This window comes from Pteropus medius, unplaced genomic scaffold (assembly GCF_902729225.1).
Source record: "Pteropus medius unplaced genomic scaffold, Ma_sr-lr_union100, whole genome shotgun sequence".
Taxonomy (NCBI): domain Eukaryota; kingdom Metazoa; phylum Chordata; class Mammalia; order Chiroptera; family Pteropodidae; genus Pteropus; species Pteropus medius.
The window spans coordinates 13,129,565-13,147,761 of NW_024352784.1; the positions used below are offsets into that span (position 1 = coordinate 13,129,565).

General features: G+C 35.3%; 1 protein-coding gene across 3 annotated transcripts; it reads left to right on the forward strand.

The window, feature by feature from the left end:
• Positions 1 to 6,180: 6,180 nt before the first annotated feature.
• Positions 6,181 to 12,163, forward strand: TMEM126B (transmembrane protein 126B). Of its 3 annotated transcripts, XM_039848198.1 has the most exons (6): positions 6,266 to 6,365; positions 8,521 to 8,688; positions 9,000 to 9,121; positions 10,190 to 10,383; positions 11,450 to 11,561; positions 11,820 to 12,163. In XM_039848198.1, exons 3-6 carry the CDS (start codon positions 9,009 to 9,011, stop codon positions 12,001 to 12,003), a joined length of 603 nt encoding a protein of 200 aa, XP_039704132.1. In that variant the 5' UTR covers positions 6,266 to 6,365; positions 8,521 to 8,688; positions 9,000 to 9,008; the 3' UTR covers positions 12,004 to 12,163. The 3 variants fall into 3 exon arrangements, with proteins under 3 accessions (XP_039704130.1, XP_039704131.1, XP_039704132.1); XM_039848196.1 differs by lacking the exon at positions 8,521 to 8,688 and having other exon boundaries at positions 6,181 to 6,365; XM_039848197.1 differs by lacking the exon at positions 8,521 to 8,688 and having other exon boundaries at positions 6,181 to 6,365; positions 11,923 to 12,163.
• The last annotated feature ends 6,034 nt before the right edge of the window (positions 12,164 to 18,197 follow it).

Below are 18,197 nucleotides of genomic sequence, written 5' to 3' on the forward strand. Positions count from 1 at the left end.
GACTCTTCTACCCAAAAAAGTAACCAACAATATTCTATCACATATGGAGCACTTGAGCAGTTTCTCAAAAACCTAACAGTTCAAATATTTTTTGGTATAAAGTCATTATCATATCATTTGCACACTTTATCAATACATAAGAAATGTAAAATAATTTTAGTTAACAGATAATTTTAGTGCTATGACTATGGTTTGCTTTGCTTCATAACATACTCCTAATCAATAGTTGAATACAAAAAGTATTCTTATTTCCCTCTGCACATTCTCTGTATTCAGGCTCCTTGGACTGATGATGAGTATTTTTCAATATCAAGAGTCTTTGACCAAGGTCAACATGATCCTTTTGAGAGATTTTTAAATCTAAAAAAACAAACAAACAGACGAACAAATAAAACCTTTGGTAAATAATCTATTTTACACTGGCTTACAGAAACTGAAAAAGTTTGAAAATTGTCTTTTTCCACCCCTCTCTGGGAACATTCAGTGCTTAACTCTTTTGTGTTTTATTAGCTGGGAAAAGGGGAAAAAAACATTAAGTTTTGTGAAATGAAAAAAGCATCTGGATATAAAACTAGTATAACAAACATGAAAATTTAAACACAAATTTAGTAAAATATGTGCAAAAGGAACAAAATAGCTCTTCAGGTACAGCCAATAAATTCGGGTACATATTTTCCCCTTTAGAAAATCTGAAAAAAAAAATTATTTTAAGAAATTAAGAAAAGCTTGAGATAGAGAGTATATCCAAATAACGAGAGGCAAATACAAATTAGTAAGATACTACCAAAAAAAAAAAAATTAAGTCACAAGTGCAGGAAACAGATAATAAATAAAGAAAACTTTAAATGAGGAAAGAATAAACAAAAGAGTTCTAAGGCAGTCTCTTCTCATGAGAGAGGAAGAAGAAAAAAAAAAAAATAGAAGTGACACTTTCATGAAGTATACAGTCAACCAAAAGGAAAGACTGGGAACCCAGGAAACAACAATCTCAATTTCAAGGAAGCCCATGAGCTACGTGGCAATATCACATATCATGTCTGAATTTTAATTACACAATATTCTTCAGTTTTCTTTAAAAAGAACAATGTCAAAATGTATAAATCATTAAAAAGAAAATATTTAATTTTCAGTACCTGTTAAAAATAAGTTTATACATACTCCATTATATCACTGAGAACAGGTGCAAAAAAAGAATACATAGGAAATAAAGTGTCATATAAATGAAAAACATCAGGTAGACTTCTATACTAATTTAAACAAAGCTCAGGAGATAATTAATAAGACAATTTATTAAAAATACAGAAATGAAATGAGCATCAAACTCAAAGTACTAAAAGAATTGATTTCTTTCACATATTTAATGAAAAGAGAACCGAAAACTGCTCAAAAAAGAATCTGCAATATACTAAAAAATTCTGGTGAAGCATATTTTGTCCTTAAAACAGCAACTTTGCATTGAAAACACAGGGAAGGACACAATTATCAACTTTTACTTCTTATATTAATCCAACATGAAATCAGATCAGATCAATTCAACAAGTCTTGTTGAAATAATCCCTTCAAATACACCATAATCTTGAATCACACCGAGGAATGCTAATACAACTTTTATCATGGATTCGTCCTGAATTTTCACAAATTAAAATAGGTTAAAGATGTCCTAAAAGCTCAGTTAAGAGCAAATCAAGTTACCACTGTGGAAAAGAGAATCCTGAATGAAAAGCGACTCTTAGGGAAAAAAATCTCTAACACAGAAATGAAGAGTCCTCTGTGGATAAAACTGAGATCTATAAAAATGTGAAGAGAGTAGAATGGAAGAGATAGGAAATAATGTCATAAAGTAAAATGTCAGTGAACACAAGGGGTTGAGATATAGTAGTTTCAGTTCTTCTAACAGCAAACAAGAATAGTGCCTAAAAATGGACTTTGTCAGACCCATTCCCACTTCCCACCATGGCTATGTGTTACCAGTCAGGGAATCTCCTCCATACTTTTACAATAAAATACAAAATAAACACTGAATGAAAATTTGTTTTATGAAAATTTCTTATTTTAATAAGACTATATTCAACAATGAATAAACACTTGGCTCGATGAAGATAGTTATTGTTAAAATTACATTAATCTAGCTCTTCCATCATATCTATCAGATGTAACAATGAAGAAAGAAAAAAATTCAAGATGGCAGAGGACAATCTCTCTGAAGAATAAATCTAGGTTAAACTTTAAAATCTTTTACTTATATTTTAGAAATAGTACAAAAGTAAGCTTAGCCAATTAAAAATGTAATGCACATATATCATAGTTCATTCGGCTAGTTGTGTTGTGTATAAGATTCAAAAACATATCTTAATACTAATAGTTTTAAGATATTAAAAACAAGATAAAGTAAATTACATAATGCATATACTTTAGTATAACCCAAACATATACTTGTTTTGCTAATTAGAACATGTTGATTCCTTAAAATTTGATCCATTACAATCAATCTATTGTTAAAGAAGGAAGAGAAGGAGGAAAAGAGGAGAGGAAAGAAAAGACTGAAAGACAGAGGAAGAGGGGAAAAGAAAATAAAAATTAAATTATTTCTCAGAAAGTATGATTTTCAATAATGTGTCAGCAATTTTTGTAACTTTCTTTAAAAGTAGAAACTTTTAAGAGACTTAGTCTATTGAGTGTAGAAATCTTAAGATCACTCTGCTTAGTTAAGTTACACCTAGAACATCAACTGCATTTCAACTCCTCCTCCTTCCCAGATACCTTTTATCCCTTTCTCTTTCTTTCTTCTCTCTCTCTCTCTCTCTTCTCTCTCTCTCATCTCCTGTCATCCCCCTCCTTCTTTTCCTCCCTCCCTCCCTTCCTCTCTCTCTCCAGACATACACGATGTATTTAATTCAAGTATTAGTCTAAAATAAGGTAGTCCAAAAGGAACAATGTCTTGAGAACAATAAATGGTAGAAAGAATGAAAATATATTGTAAGTTAAATAACTCAAAGAGCCGTATCATTTATTGACTACAATACCAAAACCATTTTTATTCCAGATAAGCCAATTTTGTCAGGTCTAGACAGGTGTGCCTCCAAAATCTCATAGTTCACTCTCCCAGTGACACAAGGGAGAATGAGAGAAGGAAAAAATCCCAGTCTTAAATCCCAATGTCTAAAAAATTATTTCTAGGTATTTCAAAGGTTTTAAGTATCATTGTCCATCTCTACAGACACCAGTCAGATAAAACATCTCACTGATCATAAGTTTCCTCAATGTATCTTCCAAATCCACAGGTAGAAGGATTAAACATCATGCAGAGCCAGGCCGCACTTTAACCTTCACCTTGAACTTTAGTTTCAGATTCTAACAACTCACATAACTGGTCAACATTTGGATCTATGCTAGCCCAGTATAGTAGAGTTCAAAGGTGTTCATATAAATTTGGTTCAGAACTCTTAAGAAAACTCTTTATAGTTCATTTGTCTTCTATACCATGTCAAAACAAACAAACAAACAAAAACTAATTTCACTAGGATCCTTGGGAACAGAGTTAATCTGGGATAGATATAAGCTAAAGTGAATCCCTAACATCTGAGCTATAATAAACTATATGTCATGATCAAAACCACTGGATCTTGATCAATTCTAGGGAAGGGCCATGGTGGGAGGTCAGGTGTTGCCACATTTGGGGAACTGGCCAATCATGTTATTGGATATTGCCTACATCTGAAAAAGCACAGTTATCAAAGTTGTGCTTTATCACAAAAGTGAAGATTTGCACTAGAGTAAACCCAAATATGAAATCTATTTTTCAACCAAATGATAAATAATAAATCTATAATTTTGTTCAGTGAAAACAATTTTGCTCTTTTACAACTATGTAATTCACTTAATAAATATTAAAATCATGAGGAAGAACACTGAACAGTTAGTTTCTTTCTTAAAGATTATTTAAAAGTGACCATTAATAAGCTAAGAAAACAAGCTAAAGAATATTCCAAATCTATGATACCAAATGTACACTGATTATAAGTGGTGATTTAGATAATCTGATTTATGAAATCACCAACATCTATAATTAAATACTATAGTTCTTCATTTCACTTTAGCAAAATAATATTACTGAGTGATGTGTCACAGAAAAGACATTACAATAAATACTTCGCCAAATCCAAGCAAAATTTTACTCTTAAATGGAATATAATTTAAATTGCAAATACCATAACAAATAAAAAAGAAAAACATATATTATATAGGAAGCCTCATAGCCCACCTTTCCTCTTGACTGGCATTCTTGGGTCTTTCCACTGCCACAGGATTCAAGATCTCTTTTCAGGTTTCAGCTTGATCCAACTGGATATTGAGGCCAAGAGTCAGGTAACTGTTGCAAACCACTTCACCTGCTTAGTTTTGAAATTCAGGCTGTCTTCTCTTTCGATAAAGAAAAAATAATGTAATTTTCCACAATTAAACTTTTGACACTGCCCACAGAGTTTAGAGAAAAATAATTTTCAGTCTTTCAAGTTATCCAATTTTTATAAAATGTGTTTTTTAAAAAGCTGATAAAATTATTGTAAATATAGAAAACGTTATTAAAACTGCTCTTCAGGCAGCAACATTTTTGGAGTTCGATGTCTAACTCAATTAAGGCACAAACCAAATTTACACAGTTGTTTCATTACTCAATACATGTTCAAATTCAAAGATGAACTGGTTGATGCTAAAGAGTCTCAATTTTTTTAGAGAAAAATTTAGATTTCCCCCTCCAAAAAAAAAAAAAAAAAAACTCTTAAAAACCTCTTTGACTCTGGTCTCTAAAAAGGTGGATGAGTTTGAACAGTTTTCTGGGGCAGAACACAGACTGAAAGGCCCCTTTCTATTTACTGGACTAGAAGTTCCAGATCTCACCCCTCAGTAAGATGGGATCCAGCTTGCTGTCACTTTCATTTTTTTTCTTCTGTGCTCTCCAAGCCCCTCAGGCTTGATCCTTAATGCCCCTCTGATTCTGATCCTCCCATGTATTAACCGAGAGGATTGAAAAGAAGGAAAGCAATCCCTTGGCATGGAGACATTAAAGTGACAGTGCTACTCAATGGGCACTTGATGCAGGATGAGTTGGCGAAGCAGATTTCTTCACACTGGAGTCATTCACATCATGCCATCTCTTCGCATCCAAACAGCTGCCTATCCAGCGAGGAAAAACACTGAGACTGTTCCAGAGAAGTCAAACCTTCCCGCAAAGGTGTTTTCTGAAACGCTGTAGTAGTATTAGGCATGTGAGCACAAGCTGTGCAAAGGGTTTGCGATTTCCTAAAAGAAAGAGTTCGGCTGCTTGGCTTCCACATTCACCCTTTCTCTCAATCTGTCTCCAAACTACCCACCTTCCTTTTGCAGAAAAGACAGGAAATCTCTGCTACCGGTGGCCACCCCTGCCTACACCCCGTTCTTATACAGAAGAGCATAGAAATGTCCTGCACCCTCCACGCGATGAAGTGTTTCCTCAGGCAGGAAAAACAGCAGCACTAGAAATTATATAACTCTCGAATTTGGCTTCTCTAAGACATGGAGACTGGAGGGTCGAGGGTTGCTGGTTGGGAGAGACTGCTGGGCACGGAACGTGCAAAGACGGGCGCTGGGCCTCCTCTCTGCGCCACCTCCCCCCGCCCCGTCCCCACCCCGAAACTCTAGCTGGCAAGGAGGTCTTCTCAGGAATTGGGGGCCAAATTTCTCTCCGGTCCCTTTCTAAGTGGAGTGAAAGGATGGAATAAGAGGGCACTAAAGATTGGGGAGAAGAGTCAGACGGCTGAGAAGAGAGGCCAGTTGGGGCTGCCCTGGCGGCCGGGTGGGGACTTAGGGAAGGAGGTGCTGGGGAAGCCAGAGCCTTAACACACGGGCCAAACCAGAAGGGCGAGCTCCCTAAAGGAGTGAAGGGGGCGGGCAGCTTGGACCAAGCTAACATATATGCCCTGAAGACAGGGAAGCGCGCAGCAACATCCCTGAACTCGGACCGCCCCACGTCTCCCTCTGGGTGAGAGAAGAGGGAGCGAGGTTAACAAATAGCATGTAGAGTGGGCAGGGTGGCGGGCCTACAGGCGTCTCTAGACCTCCTCGAAGCCAATGAGCGGCCGTAATTTCAGGACGCCGCGCCCAATCACAGCCAGGATAGAGGGCGCGGCTTTTGACTGGGTCGGGGAGGGCCGGGACTGCAGGAGAGAGGCGTGAGCAGGCACCACTTCCCACCCCGGGCGTTCTGGGTCCCCGCCCACCCGCTAGTCACGTGAGCCGTCAAGATGGCGGCGCTCGGGCGTGATGCTGGTCCTGACGTGAGGCATGGAGGTGGAGGTGTGGTGCCGGTGGGTGCTGGGGAAGTGCCCAAGGTAGGCGGAAACCCGGGGTGGTATGGGCCTTGATTTCTGCAGTCTCCTAGTGTTAACGGACTCTTCTGAAATGATCCATATAGAAGGGATTTAAAGAGAACAACCCCCAAGTCCATGCAGGGTTCAGTCAATTAAGTCCCCAGTTGCTTTGGAAGGAGGCGGAGAGAAAGTAGGAAACCTAAAATCTCGTCTTGATTACTCGCCGCTTGTTTTCTCTTGCTTCTGGGTCTTTGCACTGGCCTTTTCTTCAACTTGAAGTGCCTTCCTATACCTCTCCTCCCCACCCAACTCCTAGCAAATTCTCTTCTTTCAGATATTTGTGTAAATGTCACTTCCTCCGGGAAACCGTCCCACACTTCCCCAGGTTAGATTAAGTTTGGCTTTTCTTATATTTTTTGTTTTGTTTTGTTTTGTTTTGTTTTGTGGCATACACATTCCGCGTTTAAATTCCCTCCCTGCCTTTTTGTCCTGACCTCCTCCGCTGGGTTGTGTGTTCCTGAGGGCATGACTACATCTTGATGATCCCGCAAGGGCTGTCAAATGATGAATTAATGTTGAATAAACTTATGAAGATTAGGAGAAATGATATGCATAAAAGCAGTACAAAAAGTAAAACATTTTGCAAACTATAAACCTACATAAATGCACTCTTTCTGGTATGGTGACCAGTTGAGTGGCCTTGGACTAATCCGTAGATGAAGTATTGGTTATAGGAAAATCTTTACATTTCACGACTTGTTAAAAGTCTATCAGAAAATTACCCATCCATTTTTCTGCTTTAATAACAGTACCTTCTAAAGACTAGGCACTCAGTAAATATTTGCTGTCCTATTTGAGTATTCTAGGATCACAATCCTTGTTTCCCTATATACTTAGAATGTAGACAAGGTAGGAGATTGATACAGATCATTGCCTGAAAGTTTTCTTTGTGAAGAGTAAGGGACTTTGATGAATTGGATGATAGCAAAACAAAAATCCAAGATTTCTTGTTAGTTATCATGTTACTGACATCTGCCTTCATATAACATAGAACCTCCCCCAGATATTGTTATATCTTCTTTTCCATTTACTGTTAGATATCACAGGCAAAAGATTAAATCTAGTCCCTGAGAAATTATAAATTGTAAAAGAAAAAAAAAAATTTCCCTGGCTTCCCATGTATTTTAAAGAAAAATATAGAACTAGATTGAGTAAAGCCTGAAATGATGCAGGGAGAAAAACTAATCTCTTATTAATCACTGTGCAATACCATATGAAGGTTCAAAGGAGCCCATATTTTCAGGATGTAGATATCATGAATGAATTGGCCTTTCACTAGTTAGGGTTAGGATTAGAACATATCACTTATTCAGCAAATGCGTATTACAGTGATGTTCAACATATGTCCATTGACTGCCGGCATCAGAATCACTTGATGCTATTAAAATGCAGAATTCTAAGTTTCACCCTACTCCTGTTGAATCCAGATATCTCAGGAGGGAACCCAAGAGAGCACATTTCAAATAAATTCTCCATATGATTCTTGTGCACACTAAAGGTTGAGAATTACTGATTTAAGTATCTTCTGTGTTCATTATGCTTAGTCCACTGTAATTCTCTTGCCCAGGACTCCTGAAATTTGAGATTTAGTCTATGCCCTTGACAAAATTTAATGTTGTTAAAATGGAGGGCCATAGATTTTTGGCTGCTCTGGAATCCCATAATGCTAATGTGGCAAAAGATTTTACAAATGTTATTAAGACTTTTCACAGAGATCTGAAAGTCTTGTCCAGAGCAAAACATTCAGAAAGGCTCTTTTCTGAGATCCAGGGGGTTTACTTTGTTTTACCACTGGTTTCTGTGAAGATGGTACTAGCCAAATCCTCATGGTCCCTTGACATTGGCAACTGTCTTCATACATTACGCTTGGGATACTGCAGCCTTCCAACTCTGGAGTCCAGTGCCATGAGTCCCTACTCACTGGTATACCACATAGCAATTCCCACGAAAGGCCCCGCTTCGGCCCCAAGTAATAATAGAGAGCTGGGTATATAATTTACATAATCCAAGGTAGCCATGATCCACTGCTGCTTCCTATCCTGAAACAGTGTCTCTCTTACTGATGTTCTCTTTCCCTATTCTCTGAGGCAATCACTGCTCTCTCCCATCTCTCTAGGAAACTCAACATAATCTCCAAAATGAACTCAGGCTTTCATGAAACAGGATATTGTTGTCAGCAAGTAGCTACTGTTTTTTGCCAGCTCTGAAAAGCTAGAGCAAGAACTACAAAGGGCCTGGCTACCTTTGGGGAGAACTGTAAGAAAAATAAAAACTCAATATCTCAGTAAGTTATCTTTCTACACTAAGTGCTAAGGCAAGTCAGCATTTCTGAACCTCATTTTCTCATCTTAAAGTAGAGATGATCATTATCTTGCCAATTTCTCAAAATTTTGTGTGAATCAAAAAGCCATAGTCTAGTAGATAATAAGAGCTCACTAAACATTGACTGAATTATTAACAATGTATGCAAAAGTAGATGACAGTATCTGACACATTACTAAGGTCTAAATGTTTTTTAATCGGAATCTGTAGAATTTTTAAGATTTAATATTAATGTCATTAGCTATTATGGTGCTGGAATTTTGTGTTTTCCAGGACATCAAGATGACAACATACACACATGGTCAGCCCAGTCTTTCTCTAGGAGATGCAAAACTCAGAAGACCAATGGTCATCGAAATCATAGAAAAAAAAATTGAATATCTTAGAACAGAAAAGTAAGAGACACACCCAGATCGAAAATCTTAAAAAAAAAAAAGAAAAAAAAAGAAAACACCTTTATTTGCAGATCTTCTGTATTGCCATTGTTTCTGGGCATCTAAGATCTTATTAACTTTATTGAGTTGGTCATGAAGAAAGCTTATTTAAAAAAAGAACTGAAGGGAAACATGGGCAGATGAAAATAATGGTTTGTTGGAATATTGGGGTTGTGAATAATTTCTTTAATTTCTTTTGCTTCTTAAAAAATATCCAAAATTATTACTGAAATTCTTTGCAAGAAATATTTCTTGTGCAATAAACATTTTAAAATTAAAAGTAATTAGGAGAATACCATTTTGGGAGCTACTTATATTTAACTGATTATCAACTATAATTAAATTCAGTTTGTAACTGATTGCCTCAGCCACAGTGCTGAGTTCAAGAAAAAGAAATACAGATCCCATGATGTACATACAGTTTCACATTACCATTTTGACTTTTAGATTATTAGAGCTCAAAAATAAGATCAAAATATGTCGATCTTAGACCTTAGACATTTTAGATTTAGGTATCAGTCAGAATAAGTAAAATTAGATCTAGTAAATTTCTTTGGATGAAGTTTTGGAAATCTTCAATTATTTTAAATATATGTGGACTAATTAAACAGTAATTTTCTAGAATGCCTAGCCAAATATAATCAACTTTTTCAAATTAATTTTTTTAGTAGCAAGAGCCAGTATTTTTGGATTTCGATAGCTCATAAAATTTGGCTATGTTGGAATATATACATATTTATTAATGGCAAAATTTATTCTCTCTTTAAAAGAGCTCCATTTTAGAACCACTCTAAATATTCTCAGAAAGAAAATTATATCCTCTGACTAGAATGCAAGTTCCATGAGGAGTAAGAGTTTTTTTCACCGCCTCTTCCTTGGCACATAGAAAATACCTTCCACATAGTAAGTGCTCAAGAAATATTTGATGTTGAGTAAATATGTAATAACAAATGACTATCCAGGAAAGGATATATTCATTAGGAGTATATTAGGTTGAACTTCATTTTTTTTCTTTGTTTTTCCTATTAGGACTTTAAATATATATGGAACAGTGGTCTTTGGAACAACAGCTAGTTTCTCTGGAATGTTGGCAAACTTCATTTTCAGACACTGCTTCAAGGTTAAACATGATGCTCTGAAGACATATGCATCATTGACTACACTTCCATTTTTGTCTACTGTAGTTGCTTATAAGCTCCTTGTAACAGACGCTTTGTATTCAGGTAAATTTAAATTCATTAAAGTATAATGTGTTTATGTCTAAGTAAAATTACTCATTAACATACACTGTTGCTACCACTCATAATAATCCCTAGCATGTGTGTATTGCTTTACTACTTACAATGTACCTTCACATATATTATCCTATTTCATCCCCACAACATTCCTACTAATCAGGCGGGACAAGTAGTATTGTGTCTTTTGTTGCTTTGATAAGCAACAAAAACAGACATGTTCAAATCTAAGAACAACAAAAATAACACCAAGAAAGAAGCAGGTTTTGGCATACTACACACGATTTCAGATCCTACAATTTAAGTTTTGTGACACTGGGCAAGTCATTTAATCTGAGACTAAGTTGTCTTATCTATGAATTAGGACTAATAGTACTTACCTCGTAAGATTGTTGTGAGAATTAAGATAATGTATGTTAAATGCCTAACATAGTAGCTGGCATATTATGGGCTTCTAGTGTTATATCCTTTCTTCTCCTCTTAAGTTTCACAGCTACTAATTGCTGGAACTTCTGATCTCTGTTCATCAGGTCCCTGCTTAAATATCTCTTTCCCAGGGAAACCTCTGATTCTCTCAGGGTAGGGTAGGTTTCTAGATACATTCTCTATTCCTTTTAACTTCAAAGCATTGTGTATATTTAATATTATTCATTTAGATATTTGTCCAGTGTCTTTCCCAGTAGACTGGCCTGAAGGTCAGAGTTTGGGTCTCTTTTATGCAGCATTGTGTCCCTAGCACCTGCCTGACACATAAACAATAAGAATGTATTAACCTAAAATCCAGATATCTGCTCTGCTAGTTTAATATTCTTTATTGCAAAGTTGCTTCTGCAACAACCACATGTGCAAGAGATAACTCTCCTTATGTAAATAAAAACATTTTTAAATGTGGTGCATTTAGTCTATTGTGTGCCATAGACTAAATTTCTAATATTCTTTCTGCTGTTAAACCATGGTTGAAGACAATACAGATAACTACTCTATGAGGGCATAAGACTTTCTTAATGTTTATCTTGAGTTTTAAAGGGAGACCAAATTTACTTTTGTTTTCCAGGTAATATAAACCAGGAAAATTGTGTTCTTAGAAGCTCACTGATTGGCATAGTATGTGGTGTTCTGTATCCCAGTGGTTTAGCTTTTTCTAAAAATGGGCGTCTGGCAGTCAAGTAAGTCTGTCTGTTCCTTTTCTTCCTTCCTTCCTTTTTTATTTATTTATTTTTTAATATTAGTAAACTCTCCTTATTCTTTAGCTGCCAATGACACATTTTAATCAAAATATATTCGTTTGGTATTTCAAATAGCTAACTTAACCTTTTTTGCTAGCTACATGAAAGACCTAGAATAGAAATTATCAGTTTAGGAGAAATCAGTGGATTTTTCATAGAATATGCATCCAGGAGAGTGCTTAACTCTTTTCTTTTTAGATATCATACTGTTCCACTGCCACCGAAAGGAAGAGTTTTACTGTATTGGCTGATGCTTTGTCAAACAGAGATAAAAGCAATGGTGATTCCTCTAATCTTTCAGACAGTCTTTGGAGTATTTAATGGTCTACAACATTATGCAGTATTTGAAAGTACACATGAAAAAATTGTACATGAAGATTAACCGAACAATGAATAATTACTAAATCAGAAGAATGGATTTTTTTGTGAGGAGGACTCAGACATTATTGAAAGAGTTAAAACTAACTGAGCAATTGATTTCTGTTCTTTTTGCCTAGTATATAGCAGGCACTCAATAAATATTCAGTAATTCAATAAACAAATGTAAGTTTTGTCTTTTCTCATTGTATGTGGAAATGGATTTGAGGCCTCAAGTTCTGATCTATACATTTATATATTTATTCATTCATCAAACATTATTAAGCATCTGCTGCATCTCAGGCACTGTGTTATACCTAACAAGAAATAGTCTTTACCAGAAGTAACTCACAATTAGAAGAGAAATTAAAAATGCAAACACATAGCATGAGAGGGCTTGAGAGGTATACACACAATTCTGTGGGCACATTGAGGACACAGCTGTTAACTGCTTGGGCAGGAGAGAAAACTATGGGGAGAAAAGTGACATTTGGTCTAAATTTTGAAGAAGTTGAAAGTTCATAAGAAAGCAAAATATAGAAATAGCATACAGCTATCTCTACCCTACCTACTCTAAACTTTGACTCAGTATACTTACTAGCTTATCATTAATAAATTATTTTCACTATGCTGTTTAAAGAACATGTATTGAGTGCATTCATATTGGCACCAGGGGTACAAAGATTCAGTCTCTGCCTTAAACAGTCCTAAAATCTAAAGAAAGAAATCACAGCATGCTTCTTTAAGTATGCTAGAGCATTCCTGAGCTACACATGTATCTTGGCTCAGGAAATGAAGACTCATGAAAAGAATCAGACACAAAATGAAACCCCACAGCTCATTTTTCTTGTCTTAATTATATTCTAATTGAGATTAAAAATATGGTCATCTGAGGCCCCAAACAACCCAAAGCAGAGGTGGAAGTCAACAAGGTACTTTATGGGATGGTATATAACAAAGTGAAATAAATTCACTCTTTTGCTAATGGGAGAAAAGTCTAGTTAGCCAACCAGTTTTATATTCGCAGAATAATTCATGATACTTCAAACTCTGAGGAAAGGGCAAATTATGCAAGAAAGGGGTGAGAGGGGTGAATCAAGTCAAACAGATAACTAGAGAACAATGGCATTCATATTTTAACTCTTTAAAAAATTATTATATGAGTACCCAAATACTTTCTCATTGTGAGACAAATGATCCAGAAGTGTGAGTGTGTATGTATACTTGCTATACAGAGCAAGTCTCCCTTCACTCCCACTTCATCTTATTTCTACTCAGTTCTCCAGAGGTAACCACTACCAAGTTAGCATGCCCCTTTTCCTTGCAATATTCTTTTGTAATTTATATATATTTTTAAATAAATTATATTATCCATACATATTATTCTAGAAATTAATTTTCACTTCATTATATATGACATGGAGATCTTTCCAACTCAACACATATAGGTCTAACACATCCTTTTTAGTGACAACTTTCTCGATGATTCCAGTATTCACATAGATGACCCTTCCAGCACCTTGGTCTCTCTACCCTACTACTTATCTCCACCGTCATACTCTACACCTATGCTGTCCAATATAATAGTCACTAGCCACTTATGGCTACTGAGCATTTGAAATGTAAACAGTTTAAATTGAAATGTGTTGTAAATGTAAAATATACATTTTGAACATTTACTATGTAAAAATGTAAACTATCTCATGAATAGTTAAGTTCTTGATTACATGTTGAAAGCTTATTCTTTGGATATATTGGGTTAAATAAAATACATTAAAATTAATTTTACCTGCTTTTTTAATGGGGCTACTAGGAAATTTAACATTAACATATGTGACTCTCATTATATTTTTATGGCATTAGGTTGTTCTAGACTTTGTCATTATCAATACATTCAAATTCTCCACAGTCTCAATTTTAAAATCCTATTTTCTGATCACTGCCTCCTGTCCTTCCAGTTCATTTCATTTTCACACCACAACTCCAGCTCTGCTTCAGCCTCACCAGAACCTACAATCCACCAACCCACTACTTTCACTGTCCCTCGCTCCCACATTGTTACTGTCTTTCCCTCACTTCAGCCAATCGATCTTTTTAAAGTTTGCCAATCTTGAGGCAAAAATAAATAAATAAACAAATGAATCTAGTTAAAGTTGATTTTTAAAGATATTGGCATCTTGTTTCCTTTTGTGAATTTTCTGTTCATGTCTTTGGCCTAACTGATTATGTAGAAGCTCTATAAATTCTGGAGATTTTATTTTTTCATATGCTTTAGTAATCTAGGAAAGACAGCAAGATTGACTTATGTTCACCTCCTCTCCCATCTGAAAGCTGAAGAGATCTGCACCTTAACTCCATGACTTCAATTTGCCTTTTCTACAGCAGAAAAAGCTGGAATTCTATCAACATTTTCCTTCAGCTTTGGAAAGCAGTGCTTGCCAAAGGGGCTTTAAAAGGCCTGAAACAGGGAAGTTAGGGAAACCTTGATCTGGGCCTGAGCCCAAAAGTGAAGATAGGTGAATCACAGTGAAGAAAGGCAGCAAGGTACTAGAGGCAACATAATTCAGAGGTATTTGAACCTGGAGCTCTGCCCTCAAGGTTCAAATCCTGGCTTCACTACTTACAACAGGATTACTTTAAACTAGCTATTTCACCTCTTTGCACCTCAGTTTCCTCATCTGTAAAATGAAAAATAAAGAATGTACTTACCTTACAATGTTATCAAGATTAAAACAAGAAGTCTATATGTGTTACTGCCATTATTGTTTACTGTTGCTATTACTGCATTTACAGTCCTTTCCCTAGCATTATAAGTTTAGCATTTTTCTAGGAAAGATTATAAGGCACAGCAAAGAAAATACATACGATATCTTTTATTTAAATAAATACGTGTTCACTTATTCAGCTAATATTGATTCAAGACCTAAAGTTACCTAAACTTTTTGACTATGTTTCCTCTTAACATATACTAATAACTGCTTTGCAGTGAAGTTATAAAGATTAAAGGGCATGGAATTATACCATACCATACCATACCATACCATACCATACCATACCATACCATACCATACCACACCTGGCATGTAGAGGTGCTAATAAATGTGTTTACATTGTCTATTTTCCTTAAATGGGTGTATAACAATGACTAAGATGTAGTCCCTACTATGAGAACTTCTTTTCTCTTTTGCCTTTTCTCTCCCATTTTGCCCAACTGCCTTAACCATGTTATTTTCCCCTTGCTTTTATATTTTTTTGCATCACATTGTATATCTTGCAATTTACTGTTTGCATTAATTTTCTCCCTGATTTTGTACAATTGTAGTGTCTTGTGTAAACTATTCAGTATTTGAATTTCCAAGTTTAAGCAGTAATATAATGAAGAGATGGTATTATACAAATGCAGCTGAATTTCATAGCATTTGTTCATTCATCTTCCTAAGGCTCATTAAAAAAAAAAAGATTCTTCTAAAGATACATAATCCATATTCCCCGACCTTCATCATCCTATCCCTACAAAGACAGTCACACTAACATGAATAAACACAAGTAATTAAATTTTAGTAGCCATGAATCCCACCAGCTTCACTAAAATAACAAAGCCCTCCTCAAAGTCTCCTCAACATATATAGGAAAAGATAGTAAACTTGAAGATAGAGCAATATAAACTTCAAAATAAAACTGATAAAAAAATTAACATGGTATTAATGAGTAATCTATAATTAAAGGTGTCTAAGTAAAGATGAGCAGAAAAAGTTCTTTTGAAACTTTAATGGCTGAACATTTTCCAAACTTGATGAAAACTATAAAACCACAGATTAAAGGAGTTCCCATCTAGGGTTGAAACATAAGATGCTCCTAAACTCACTTCCAAAGATACTGAATCTACAGCTACACACAGAGCAATTCCCTCTGAAAGAAATCCAGAAACTAGCTAAGTGACATCTACACATCACACAAATGAGAAAACGCACCAAATGGGTAGGAATAAATGCTCTTACAATAAACCCCATCCTCAGCACAGTGACATACTATCAGGAGGGAGCTAAAAAAATCTCAGCTTCTTTCTTAGGAGGGAAAGGTTTGGACCCAACACTTAGTGCCCCAACATTTAAGACTTCCACCTGAGGGAAAGCAACAGGCTTGCCATCCATGAGAGCTGCAAGACTATAGCAAACAAAAAGCACTTATTAACTGGCAGGAGCACTCACCACAGCTATCTCCCCAGGGGTCAGCACCAAGGGAGCAGGCAAAAAATGTCCATCTCCCAGTTTTTCTTGAATGGAGTCTATTTGCACACTTTACAAGATGCTGCCTGAGGGTCAGAATTCTAATTTAACACACATCTAGGGGATACTTAAAATCCTTCCCAGAGACCAGTGAACACTCCTAAACTTGTTCTATGAGGTCAACATTAACCTGATATTAAAAAAAAGAAAATCACAGGTAGACTCAAGAAAAGAAAGCTATGACCAACATTCCTGATTAATATTGATAAATGCTGATAAAATACTACTGAAAAAATATTAACAAAATGAATTGAACATCACATTAAAAGGATCATACATCATAACCAAGTGGGATTTATACCTGGAATGCAAGGATAGTTCAATATACAAAAATCAATCAATGTAATATACTATATTAACAAAAACAAGGACAACACCATGTGATTATCTCAATCAATACATAAAAATTCAACACAGTTTTATAATTACAGTTACCCAAAAAACCAGGAATAGAAAGAAACTACCTTAACATAATGCAAACCACATATGAAAGGCCGATAGCTAATATCACACTCAATGATGGAAGACTGAAACTTTGTCCTCTAAGATGAAGAACAAGGCAAGAATGCCCGCTCTTGCCAATACTATTCAACGTAGCATTAGAAGTTCTATGAAAAGTAATTAGACAAGAAAAAGAAATTAGAAAAGAAGTAAAATTACCTCTGTTCACAAATGACATGATCTTATATGTAGAAAAACCTAAAAATCCAATAAAGACTGTTACACCTAAAAACAATTTCAGCAAAGTTGCAGGATACAAAATTGATACAAAAATTAATTGTGTTTCTCTACATTAACAATGACTAATCCAAAAAGAAAAAATTAAAAGACCAATCCCATTTACTACAGCATCAAAAATGATAAAATACTTAGAAATAAACTTAACCTAGGAGTTAAAAGACTCATACATTCAAAACTACAGAACATTACTAAAAATATCAAAGAAGGTACAAATAAATGGAAAGACACCCTGTGATTGCAGACTGTAAAACTCAATATTGTTAAAACATCCATATGACTCCAAACGATCTACAGATTCAATGGAATCCCTATCAAAATTCCACTAGCATTTTTTTGTGGAAGTAGAAAAAAATCCTAAAATGTATATGGAATCTAACGAAATCCTGAATAGCCAAAATATTCTTGAAGAAGAACAAAGCTACTTCTTGATTTGAAACACATTACAAAGCAACAGTAATTAAGAGGATGTGGTCCTGGCATAAAGGTAGCAATATCGACCAATGAAATGGAATAGATAGTCCATAAATAAATTCTTGCATTTATGGCCAAATGATTTTTGACAAGGGTGCCAAAACTACATAATGGGAAAAGGATGGTCTCTTCAACAAATGGTGTTTGAAAAACTGGATATCCACAAGCAAGAGAATAAAATTAGACCTCTTCCCTACTCCATATACAGCAACTAACTCAAAATAGATGAAAGTCCTATATATAAGACCAAAAACGACAAAATTCCTAGAAGAAGACATAGGGAAAAACTCAGGGCACTGGCAACAAAACCAAAAATAGACAAATAGGAGAACATTAAACTTAAAAACTTCTGCATGTCCAAGGAAACAACAGAATGAAAAGACAACCTATGGAATGTAAGAAAATAATTATATGTCATATCTAATAAGGGGTATGCTATTTCTATATTTTGCTTTCAATTTCTACAACTCAACAACAAATAATCCAATTAAAATATAAGCAAATGACCTGAATAGACATTTCTCTTAAGAATATATACAAATGGTGAATGGGCACATAAAAAGATACCCATCACTAATCATTAGGAACATGCAAATCAAAAACACTATGAGGTATTTCCTCACACCCATCAGTGCAGCTACTATCAAAAGAATAAGAAATAATGAATGCTGGCAAGAATGTGGAGAAGTTGAAACCTTTGTTCACTGTTGGTAGGAATGTA

Coding starts and splice junctions, on each gene's coding strand:
- TMEM126B (XM_039848196.1), top strand. CDS start 6,279: ATGGCGGCGCTCGGGCGTGATGCTGGTCCTGACGTGAGGCATGGAGGT. Junction 9,122..10,189: donor GAATATCTTAGAACAGAAAA/GTAAGAGACACA, acceptor TTTTCCTATTAG/GACTTTAAATATATATGGAA. Junction 10,384..11,449: donor AACAGACGCTTTGTATTCAG/GTAAATTTAAAT, acceptor TTTGTTTTCCAG/GTAATATAAACCAGGAAAAT.